Here is a 13,089-nt window from a genome sequence, read left to right as displayed (position 1 = left end):
TGAGACACCACACGTCAATCAAAAATCACAGCCGTTCAGAACAGCGTGAAAGCGCACTGCTGGCTTAGAAATGGGTAAGGACATACTCAAATCAAGAAATAACATTAAAAACCAAAACATTAACAAAATATATTCATTGATTAATTTTGTAATGAAGTAGCCTACAGTTGTATATTTGCATAGAATTCATTTTGAACGCTATATTATATGCTTTCAAAATCTGAGGTAAATTATCCGTTTGTGGCACAGTGACCTATTTTTAACTAAAAATAAATAATGTGTACTCATAACCAGTGTAATTTCTTCATTCTGTCAGCTGCGACGTCGCAGAAATATGAACCGTTTCTAAATTAGAAACTTTGCGTGTTGCCGTCTCATCTGGTTAGGACAAAAACTCATGGATTTAACATGGAAAAGATACCTTTTATCGCATGTCACGGCGTCACGCAGCATGTAGTTAGGACACGGTGTTACAATACTGAGACCCAAACAAAGGGGAAACTCAGGCTTAAATCAGGGAGGCTCAATCTAAAACAGGTGCAACAAATGAATCAGTCCAGGGTAAAACATGAAAAATGTTTTCTTGAAAAATTGTGTTTTGCGGTAGGTGGCATGCCGTATGGAACCGTTGCCACTGAAACTGCATTAACGCACCAGTGGGGCTCGACAGCCTTAGTCAAACGGGTTGCCGCGTATGGTTGGGTTGCGGAGAGATTGTGATTAGGTTTCAGCAGCAGGAGGGATGTAGAGGTCAGTAAGCTGGGCTGAGTTGAGTGAGGGACGAAGGGAGCCCTCTTGAGGTGTTGTAGGCAAGTCGATGAAACACTGAGGAGAGAAGGTGCCCACTTGAAGACCCTAGAGATGTCCCCTACTCGGCTCAATCCAGACGGTTGTCATCCTGTAGTTGCAGCTGTCGCGTGTGCTGACGCACCAAGTACACTGCAGCCGTTAAAGCTGGACAGAAGGAGAGTCACACCACCATATGGAAAGAAGCGTAAATGGATGGAGAAGCATAGTTTACTGTAAAGCTACGCCTTAGTATCTCGGCGAAAGCCGAGTACAAATCAGCATGAAGTTTTAACATCTACTCTCATTTTTCGAGACGACGCCTCCTATCAAATTGTATTGGATAAACGTGTGAAGAACTTAACTTAACTTAACGTTCTGACCTCTGTGATAACAAAGCTAAGACACATCTCTTCACCTGAAACAAGAACATGCACAATTTCGAGTATATGTGGTTTGTGTGTGATTTTGGATATTTTCATATGAATAAATAATGTTTACAGTATTGCTAAGGTGTATCCATTAGCTGCATATACAATGCTAAAAATAACACTTTCAACATCTTTTTTTACTTTAAACCATTTTAAACCATTTTAAACCACGACCACGATATGAAACAAATACTCGAAGGTGGATTAAGATTAGCTTTAAGTAAAAGTGTAATATTAATCTTTTAAATTGTGTCATGTAGCTTGATGCTTCTTGCTCTAATCCACCTACTGCAGGAGCTTTTCTATTTCATAATCTTATTTGTGAAATATATATACTGTATTGTCACCATTGTTGAGATTCATATGCTGATTGTTGATGTCTGTTTGTCTGAGTCAAGCAGTTCAAAATGTTTAATGCACTATATGATTACTATATTCTTCAGAAGGTCTGATTACAGAGTTATTGCTGGATTTAATTTCGAAAATTCACAGATATATGAAAAATCCATACATTTAAAGCTTATACACAGAATGAGATCAGAGAATCATACATGTCCAGGATGATTATAGCATCATCACAATAGCCAAAAACACCTGATCAACTTTCTTGTGCCATAACAAATGTGTTTTATAAACTCGGAGTTATAGCAGAGACAAACTAATGTTATAAAGTCAAGGGTCAAGAGACCAACTAAATCAAATACTGATCTCCATCATGGTGACAAAAATTATTAACTAAATCTCGCAATTCTTAATTCTCAACAAAAACTATTGTACATGTATGAAACAAATAATGTTACACTGGTTTGTAAACTGTTTTCACACTCATTATTGCTGGAAGTCAGTTTTCCCGAATCATGTAGGAAGGACGCCAAAAATATCTTTCCGATCGACAAATGCCTTGATTGCAGTTCTCTGTTTGTCTGATTTATTTTACAAAAGAGGCGACAGCGGAATCTATACATCTCAATTCTCCAGCTGCAGTCATCTTTGACAAGCGCTCTTTGATAACGTGATGATTACGTCCCTGCAGATCATCTGTCCATCATAGTATAAAGCCCGCCCTGGCAATTTGATTGGCCCGATCATTTTTTGACTGATCATAATTACTCCTCAATTAGTCGAGTCCAAACCAAACTTCCCGACCAAAAAATGTTGTGGGCGGAGTTCGGGCTGGCATCCAGGCTAGTATATTACTGTTATAATGGAAAATGGTATGATGCAGTCACTTTTTTACAGCAAGGGTTAACAGTGTAGGAAGCTAATGGTGTGTTTGCTATAATATACTGTATCACCTAACAGCAGCATGTACAAGGGGAACATCAAAGGGCCTAAGACCGAGCCTTGTTGTACATCATAGTTTACAATTGTTATGTTGGACAGGGGCAAATAAGCAAAGTAGTAATGATCTGACACATACAGTAGGAATTAAAACTGGTTAGTTTCTCTCTCTAAAAATGTCTATGTGATTTTATTTTTCAGTTTAGCTGGATTTCTAGGTACTTTTATGACTATACCATCTGCATGGTCTCTCCCTAAGTGTAATGGATGGATTGATGTTGCAGTCAACTGATAGTCTAATGGTTCATGATTATCTTCCCAACATCCACATGCTGATTTTTCTTTCTTTTTTAAGTTGAATAACGTGCATTAACAAGTACTTGTTAATTTACACAAGCTTTAAACTGTAAGTCAAATTTAATTGGACTGTTTTAAGAATAACTAATATTTGGCAAGAAAAACTGAATGTAATAAAATACAAGTAGAAAATTCCTGGGTGTATATGAAGAGTTCAGATGCAAAAGCCTCTAAATGCCATTTGAAATTTTCTTCTTTAATGATGATTTTTATCAAACTTGTATATTTGAGTTCAGTAATTTCACTTAAATGACAATTAATAGGTAATTATCATTGCCATTTAAGTGAAATCACTGAACTTAAATATACAAGCTTGATAAAAATGATCATTCTAGAAGAAAATTTCAAATGGCACTTAGAGGCTTTTGCATCTGAACTCTTCATATGGTCTTTAATGCTGAAAGGAACTTTGAAAGGGCTCTTTGTGCTTTGGAAAGATTACTGTGTTCAGCTAATCAAATGGATTAGAGATGATTTGAAAACCATTCAATTTTTAATAACCATCCATGCAAAATAAACAGCATCCCACCATCCAGTAACGTGTGTGCATTTGCGTGAGTGGTTTTATAGAGTTTCATTTGATAAAGAGAAAAACATTCAGCACAGATGAATTGGAGACTTTATATGCAGTAAGTGATTATATAAAATGATTCATCTGCTTATTTAGATTGGTAGTCTTACTCTGTAGTCTTATTCTTACTCGATCGGTAGTCGCTAAGGCTGCATTCGAAATTGAATAATCTCTAGAGTAAGTATACTTATTCTGAATAAGTAATTCATGACTGCTAAAAAGTATGCTATCCACCTTATTCTGCACCCGTTCTATTTCCCATGATTCATAGCGGGTTCAACTGACTGGTTCTACTTCCGGTTGAAGTATTTGTTTACATAGAATGGTAGCACTCTAGTCCAGACATTAGAAAAATATCAGTCTACACATGCGTTTTAGATTTAATTTGAGTGAAATGCACATAACACAAGAAATCTTTAACTTTTACGTAACAAAATATTTTTTTTGTAATTGTATGAATTAAATTGCGCGAAACAAAAGTAATTGCCTAACTAGTTGAAGATTTCGTGATTTCGTGTTCCCATTTATGATGTTACGGAAGTGACAGTTCTCCATTACAAACATGACCGCTCTGAAAGCGACTTTAAAACTTTTACAGAGATCTTAAAGAGAAACCACAAAGCCTTTCTTTAAAGTGAATTTCGTTTTTTATTAATTGTATCTTAATTTCAATCACTGTTTCATTAACCAATTGCCTGGTTTTATAATAAATAGAAGTAAATATAGTAGAAAATAGATCATCATGACGGAGGCGCCGGCGCGCAAACTGGACTCTTGTCTCATAAATGAACCGAAACTCTACATATAATGAATGTAGCCTACTCTCCTCATATAGACTATGCATCTTTGAAAGCAGAGGTAGACAGGAGTCAAAGGGCTGTTCATGTTCATGTTCTTTGGAAGTTTGAAGAAAAGAAGTCACTGTTTTTATCTGTGATTTAATAAAAAAAATATGAATGTTTAAAAATTAGTTTAGCGATGTCGGGATGACGCAATCTGAAACACACAGCAAAAAAGCATATAGACCAGATTCGAACTGGAAGTTGGTAACCGGAGTCGTCGTCATGGATAGTATGAATGTGTGCTGTATGAATGTAATCTGGACTAACTACATTCGCCATTTTATCATTTTCACGTGACTTATAGACTATAGTACCTGTGAGGGTTCTGTCACTTCTGTCTGGTTTTAATCTAATTGGTGACAGAGCTCTGACATTCCCAGTTTGTCATGTGCTTGTGTTCTAGTCCTGTTTGTTGTGACCACTTGGCTTGTCATCTGTTTCTCTGTACCATGTGCTCTCCTGTCTATTGTCTTGCCCCCTCCCATCTTGTTATCTGATTATTGTTTAATTGGCTTTATGCACAGCTGCACTACTTCCTGAACTTCAGCCAGCTCCTTTTTTTGTCTGTCTTCCATTATTGGACAAACTGATTAATCCATGTGTGCCTGACCTCAGTAGTCACAACAACAATAATCAGACATAAATAAACATTATATCCTAATAAACATTCTCATTCTCGTACGTTATTATGAGCACCATGAATTCGGACATACTTCTTTTGTGACATACATTTTTTTGGATACAAGGAAGGAAGGAACAAGGAAGTATAATATTTCGGATGCATCACAACATTTGATTTCACGAAGCGATATCAATTTGATGACGTAAAACTGTACAAAGTGGCTGCCGACATGCATGTATACGGTATACAGATGAGGCCTTTGTGACACGTTTTGCTCTGTAACTTGCAAAACATTAGTAATAAATCACACACACATCTTTATTTAGAGCATTATGTTTTGTTTTGTTTTTTGACATTTTCCGGTACATTTTAAAAAATAACTGAAAAATTACTGAATCACTTTTAAGTAAAAAAAAAAAAAAATCTCATTTACTTTAATCACACTTCTTTCAATCAGTGATAGGCACAAGAGAGTGAGATCTTTTTTTACAAAATACCCCATTTTAGTGATAAAAGCTGATAACATCAGTCTCAGCTTTCCTGAAGTGATGGAGCACAAATCTGTCCCAACAGGAGTGAAGGGGGGCTTTCTTTGCTGAAACTGGGAAGCTAGTTCCTGTATGTAACAGAGCTCTTAACAGGTTCCTTTAAGTCAAGTCAAGTCAAGTCACATTTATTTATATAGCGCTTTTCACAATACAGATTGTGTCAAAGCAGCTTCACAGTGATAACATGAAAGTAGCACAACACAGATCAACAACATTGCTAAACACTAAATAACCCCAACTGAGCAAGCTCAAAGCAAGCCAAAAGCAAGGCGACAGTGGCAAGGAACCAAAACTCCATCAGATTGGATGGAGAAAAAACCTTGGGAGAACCCAGGCTCAGTCGGGGGCCAGTTCTCCTCTGGCTTACATTCATATTGTTTAAATATAAATATTAAATATAAATATTGTTTATGAATCAAACGGCGCCATAACATATTGCAGGCGTTGAGTCGTCTCTTCACAGGCGTTGAGTCGTCTCATCACAGGCGTTGGGGCATCCGAAATCCCCGTGAGAGGCTGGACACAAAACTGGACCTGACGAACGCTATTTTTCTCGGAACAAGCGTCCCGATCTAACAGCAGAAAGGCAGATGGGAAATAATTAGCATAGCTGATGTTCATAATGATTTCCGTTATAACTCACAAACTCTCCGTAACCTGAACTCTCCGCAACCCAACCATACGCGCCGACCCGTTTGTCTAAAAGGCTGTCGAGCCCCACTGGTGCGTTAAGCAGTTTCAGTGGCAAACGGTTCCGTATGGCATAACAGATGACTTTACAAATGGATCTTTCCACACTGACTGTCTAGGATTCCCTTTCCTGACTTTTAAGGGGTCAAAGTGTCTACTGTATATTTGTTTCTAATTCCTGCAGTCTTTTCCCATCACACACACACACACACACATCAGTCATTCAGTTTTTGTAAACATGGGGTGTTTCGAATATCGTGTCTCATATTTGTAATGGAGAACATCTCAGTATGAAAAGTTTTGAAACAACACCAGCAACTGTATATAATACGTGTGTGTGTAAATGGCTTAGTATGTAATGGGCAGATCATGTTATGACAGACAATGCCATGGACTGACATGTGATATTTTCCAGCCATGATGACCTCAGTGGGCCCATGTGACTATCACCAGTTCAACAGCTCAACAGAAAGCCCAGTTGTGGGGTGTTTATGTTCATCTTGTGGTGTCAAGCTCTGCTCCACAGACACACATTTACTAACAGATGTCTGTGGTCAGTGGCGAACGTTCAGTGTTTCCCAGGAGCTCATTCATTTGTACGACATTGGCAAAATTTTGCGGGAAAAAACATGTTGTCAATAATGTAGCGATGTACTGTATGAAGCACAGCTCACACAGAAGTCTCTTTTGAACCAAGCAACTTTCTATTGGTCAACATAGCAAAGCCAATTTGAAGCCATTTTGACCAAAATTGAACCCGTTGTACCCACATGACCAAAATCCCTATCATGTGGATTTCTATTGAAATCATTATATTTTGTCAGTCAAAATTTGCCAAACAATGGTAAATGTGAAATGTGAACCATACCTTTTGGCGATGGTTTGAGTACTTGGTCTCAACCTGAGTTTCACTGATATTGAAGTATTTGGCCCTTTGGATTTAGCTCCAAAACTTTATATGTACACAACGGCACTTTTGTTTGTCTGCTTATAAGTCAAGCAGCTGAGACCGGGAGGTTAAAAAATACAATTATTTGCCATAAACATCTGCTGACTCCTAGAGTTAGAACACACTGCTTTCATACATGTTTTTAATTGCATTAGTGTACACATGAACCAGACTCTCTCGTTGATGATAAAGATGCTTTATGACAATAGGGTTTTATATCAAAAAGGGCCCCTTTGACACATTGACATTCCTTTAAAAATTTTTTAACATTTTGGATAATATAGCATAATGTCATTTAACTTAACATGCAGCACTTAACTTTTAACTTAACATGTGTCATTTAACACAACATTTATTAACTCTTATAACTCTGCACTTTAAAGGTGCATTGTGTATTTAGGAGGATCTGTTGACAGAAATGCAGTGCCTTACATAATGAACCGTAATGTTTTTATTACCTTAGAATGAGCCGTTTCTATTCACACACACCACGGGTCCCCTTACATTGACATGTTTCTACAGTGGCCCTAAACGGACAAAGGCGGTTCGTCACTACAGTATGTTGTTCTTCGTGCAAAGAACCAAGCTAAAGTTAGCGAATAAAACACTGACACGATGATGGTGAAGTAACAATAATATTCGCAATAACATATCGTTTTACTAAATAATTAAGTAAACCAATCCCTTACTTTATCCCAAAGAAACCTCATTGCTGAACTGGCTCTCTGCTGTCTCAGACAATGACATCACTTCCTGTCGGCCACCGTAACTCCTGTTGGTTGCAATTCGCAATCTCACCACTAGATGTTGCTAATATTTACACACTGCACCTTTAAAGGGGATATGACATGATTTTTTAAAAATTATTATATTGATATGGTCCTTGAGGTTCACTAATAAAGTTTTTGCACACACAAACAAATATTTACGTGGACTGTTATTTTCAAACTGTTATTTGCAACCCTCATTCTAACCCTCTGTCTGAAATGATCTGTTTTGAAGGTGCGGCTCCTTTAAGGTTTTGTTGGTAAATGGCCACTGTTCTGATTGGCTAAAGGCATTGCATAGAAAACAGTTTCAGAAACAAATATCCATATAAAAATGTCGTTCACAGTCAAAGCGTTATGAGATCATTTTGTTGCGGTTTGTGATGCAGCTCCTGTCAGACCCAGTACAGCTGACTGCTTCATCTGTCATCACACATTTCTTTGCGAACTCGAAGCTCTGACACTCGTTTACAAAAACATCCATGGTCAAATCCTCTCATATTGAGGAATTACTTCAACTTGCCCGCACAATCCACTCGTGACCATAACTGTACATAACATTCCTGATACAGTACATATTTTTTACAGTGCGTTTCCCTTGTGTTTGGATTGTGTGCAGTTAAACAAACAGATGCATGTATTATTTTCTCAAACTTCCCCAAGTAAATCTATAGACTAAGCTGAACTTGCACAAACTTTTCAATCATCACAGTCCTTTGCTGTTCTCGTACTGTGTGCTGCCCTCTGGCGCAGATCTCCCACTAAATGGCTCAGTCTTCAGTGAGGGGGGAGAAATATAAGGGTCTTTAATCTGGAAAATGTGTTTCATTCCCACCAGATGGTTTTAATGACTGCGGCAGAAGCCGGTCCAGAATCCCAGTGAATGGAGTTGGCGTCTCTGGGCCTGGGCTTATTCCAGTGGGCCTCTCTGATGGCATTTTGCTTTCCGCTAAGAATAAAGCTCCTTCATAAGTCATGCACTTCTGTTATGACCTCTGCATGTCCCAATGTGTGCACAGAAATGTTAATTGCATAGGGTGAAGAGTGTAACTATGACGCACATGTGGACAGGCGACGCTCATATTGCCTGCAGTCGATGCTCTCACACTAATAAAGAGATTCACACACTCAAATAAGAGTTAATCACACTGACACACGTGTGCCTAGTGAAGAACATGCTGTATTATATGAGGTACAGTACCTCCTGCTCTGGATCTTTATGACTTTGGAACATGCTGCAGATGCAAAGTTTAGGAAGACATTACTAAACCAATCTGCCATTTACATTTATTCAGCTTATTATTCAGTGATATTGTACAAGAGGGTTATTTTTTCCGTTTTCATCACTTTTGAAGCAATATTATGTAAAAATTATTTATTAGGGGTGTAACGATACCCTCATGTCACGATTTGATACATAAAGAGGGCATAAATTGCGGTTTCTAGAAATTTGGTTTCCTGAGGTGCACTTAGTATGATTTTTACATCAAAAACATTTTAGTTTAGATTTTAGCCCTCTAATTTGACATCACCATTTAAAAGGACGTCTTCTTTAAAACTTTGATGTGAACGTCCTTTGCTATAATTGGGTAACATCTTTGCATATAAAGTATCATGACAATTCTGCAAGAGAGAGGACCCAGACGCAGAATGAACGTTGTTTCATTGAGGTGAACGTGATTTCACCAGGTACCACATGTTCCTGGATCAACATCTTTGTTGATCCTGGATCAACATTCTAATCAACCAATCCGATTTGAGGGACAAGTACATGTAACATTTTATGTCAAGTTTAGGCTTAGATCCAAGGTACTTAATGTTTAGTACTTAAACATCAGTGTTATTCACCAATCATTACCCTATGCTTTTATGGAAAAGTTATGGGTAGGGTTTGGTTTAGGGGTAGGGATTGGGTTAGGACTACATTTTGGGACACGAATGTTGATCCAGGACCATGTCTTACTTGGCAAAACCACGGTGACCGTTTCATTGACAAGATTGTGGACAGGACACAAGGAGAGTGAGGCGTGAAAGAGTTCAAACAGGGAAGCCGATTCGATGACAGGCAGAGAGGACGACCACTGAGACCAGCACTGGAAGACTGAGTTGATGACTGCAGAAGAAGAGGTGGCATTTGGTGAGAAGATGGGGAGGAAGACCAGGCAGGAACACAAGGAACCAGAGGCTTGAAGATCTCTTAGCTGTAGCATCAGTCTTACTGCCAGGCAGAGGCTCACAGAGCCAGAGGATTGACACTTGAGAATCAGCTTACTAATACGCATTAGCTGGGTTTTCAGTGTTGGGCCAGTGCGAGCCAGGCTTTAAATGGGCCGTGCCGGACTAAAAGCCCCAGGCGTTCCGACTGTCGGGCCAGAAGCTCCACAGTGTTTCAGTAAAACACACCCGTAAGACGCCTCTCTGGAACAGCGTCACACTAACCCATCATTTCCCCAACAGATGGAAGTTTTATCAGAAAAAAAACCAGAAAGAAATCGCTGTTTGCTGGCATTTTTGTTGTTTACTTGAATACTTAAAACCCAACAATTGATGTTTTACCACAGGTTTACAACCTTACAATCTGACCTGAAGAGCTTTAGCACTCTCGACTCCCTCTAGTCTACAGTTATATTTTCAATCAAAGAGAGGAAGCCCCCCCCCAAAAAAAACCCCAGTTGCTTTATTTTATGATAGTCCTGTATAAAGAGACCAGAAGTACTTATAGATAAAATAAAAACATGATTGTGTTAGCTTTTCTGATTTGTCTGATTTCGTCAAGCGCTCATATTTACTATGGTAATGGTTAGCAGCACAGCGTGCATAGTCTTTTTCATTGTGCATAAATATTTCCACCTTAAATGTACGGTGATCAGAATCCACATCGGATAATAAACAGAAGGCATTCGAACATGGAAGTAGGTTTTGAGGTAAATGATTTTAAAAGTCTTTAATACTGATGTTAGCTGACAGAATCATCTGGTGCTGCTGTCTCCAGGAGGTAAACTCCTCCAGTGAGGAGTGGTTCGTAACCACTTATTGGTACATCTTGACTTAGGAACACCCCCCCCCCCCACTCTTTCCACATAGCAATGTTTTCTAGTCCACACTGCCCCTTTTCCCACAGTCAGCATGCTGCAAAGAATGATGTCCCTGGAGTGGCCCAGATCTAGATTAAAGACAATGGCCACACATGTGCCAACTGGCCCGAGTTTCAGACAATTACTAACCCATAACTGGACTGGGCCTGAATAGGTTTTAGGGTTTGGTACCGACTCTCAGCCTTTAGTAAACCAGAAACCCCCAAAACTGAACATTATCCACACAGTAAAAGAGAGGAGAGGAGAGAGAAAGAGAGAGAGAGAGAGAAATTACAACTGACTTCAGACAGCCTTAGATGAAATCAACTTAAATAAATAAAAGTTTTGAGGATTAAACAACTCTAGAAACAGCATTGCCAGCTTCACTTATTACTGACCAGACTGACTGACTATTTCTGTCTGCACCAGTTCTCATTTAGACTCAACAGAGGTTCAGATGTTGAGGATTTATTGAGTTTCATTTGAAGTCACTATGATGGTGATCAGTGTTTGCTTTATAACATCCCTTTATACACTTCATTACATCTTTTGTTCATCTTTTGACTTAATTACATCTTTTGTTCTCTGACTGCCTTAATTGTGTGTTTATAAAATACATTTTTTATGACAGAGGATCAATGGTTGTGTTTTGATGATGTAAATCATCAATTAATGATTCACTGAACTTTTGCTGAGCCTAATCTCTGACTAAACAGATGATCTTTTATTTGTTTGTTTTATATTATTCATTAAATAGAATTATAGCTAATCTGTGATTCTTTAATGGTCATTACTGTGTAACATTCTGATACACACAGACATAAAGAATCAGCATATGGACCTCAACAATGGTGACAATTAACAAAATATTCTGATAAACCTCTGAACATCAGAAAAAAAGCAACTAAAGTCATAACAAAAACAGTTAACATAAAAGCAAATAGTAAGAATAAAAGAAAATGGACAAATCATCTGTATATATATCATGCCCACAATGCAGGTAGCCATGGATAAGTTTTGTACTATGCTAGTACCCAGTATGCATTGCAGCATGAATGTTTTTTAATGGTCACCATTGTTGAGATTCATATGCTGATAATTGATGTTTGTGTGAGTCTTAATAATGGCCATAGATGAAAACGTTTTTGTGCAAAATCTGGTTGTAAAAATACTTTTTTATGGCAATCAGATTAATTTTATCTGATTGCCATAAAACTGCTGACTCACATCATGTAAAATCACAGTTTTAGTATAATGAGTAAAACATCACACATTTTATAATAGGTTATAATCTTAATGAGATAAGTAAAGCAAAACATTAAATGATGATTGTCATCACAAATCCTTAAACCATCAACACCTAATCATATTATTTCTTTGCTTTTGTGCCATTATGTGTTTTATAAACAGTTAAAGCAGCCAGAGAAAAACATATGTGCAAAAGTCAAGGGTCGAGCCCAACTAAAGCAAACACTGATCATGGTGACCTTAAACAAAACTCAATAAATCATCAACTTCTAAACCTCTGTTAGTTCTCAATAAGAGGGTCTGACAGGAATAAAGTCAGTGTGGTTAGTAATAAGTGAAGCTGGTAATGCTGTTTGTGGAGTTGTTTAATCCTCCTCTATTGAGATCTTCAGAGATTTAAAGTCTTTTTTTATCATCAGTTGATTTAATCTCTGGCCCTGTTTACATGAGGATGCTCGCGGGTGATATCATAAAAATATTTTATCGATATTTTTGCACTCCAGGTGGCCACCTAGCCACCTGGAGTGAATACTACATCAAATTTCACACACTTCTGGATCACCATACACGCATATTTCCCACCCATAATGCTCATCTAAACGCAGAATAAAAAGTGATAACGCAATGACACTTTTGCGTTTTCTCTTCAGATAATTTCCATGAAAACATAGCCTAAGGCTGTGGCTGGAAAACGGTTGTACTTCTTGTGTTTCTCTTTTCTTCAGTTATTCTGCTTGTTAACAAAAGCTGTTCATCACTAATGCTTAGAAAGTAATTAGACACTTTTCTTCTTGACTGCAATGTATATCTTTTTTTTAAGCCTGTTTAAATGTCACCGTTTTCATTTAGAAAACGTAAAAGATTTTATTTCATGTCGCAATGCATTTTGGGTTCTAGGATAGTATAAAACTCCCAGCATGCAC

The 13,089-nt window shown here is 37.9% G+C and overlaps 1 protein-coding gene across 1 annotated transcript in view; it reads left to right on the top strand.

The window, feature by feature from the left end:
- Positions 1–8,816, top strand: part of LOC148970532 (uncharacterized) — a 29,957-nt gene extending 21,141 nt beyond the window's left edge. The window contains exon 7 of the mRNA XM_089124593.1: positions 8,683–8,816. Within this exon, the coding sequence (XP_088980719.1) occupies positions 8,683–8,816 (134 nt within the window). The remainder of the gene's footprint in view (positions 1–8,682) is intronic.
- Positions 8,817–13,089: the final 4,273 nt, after the last annotated feature.

Source organism: Pimephales promelas, chromosome 20 (genome assembly GCF_988280905.1).
Source record: "Pimephales promelas chromosome 20, fPimPro1.hap1.1, whole genome shotgun sequence".
Taxonomy (NCBI): domain Eukaryota; kingdom Metazoa; phylum Chordata; class Actinopteri; order Cypriniformes; family Leuciscidae; genus Pimephales; species Pimephales promelas.
Note: the sequence above shows the minus strand (reverse complement) of the source record. Positions and strands in the feature narration are given on the sequence as shown.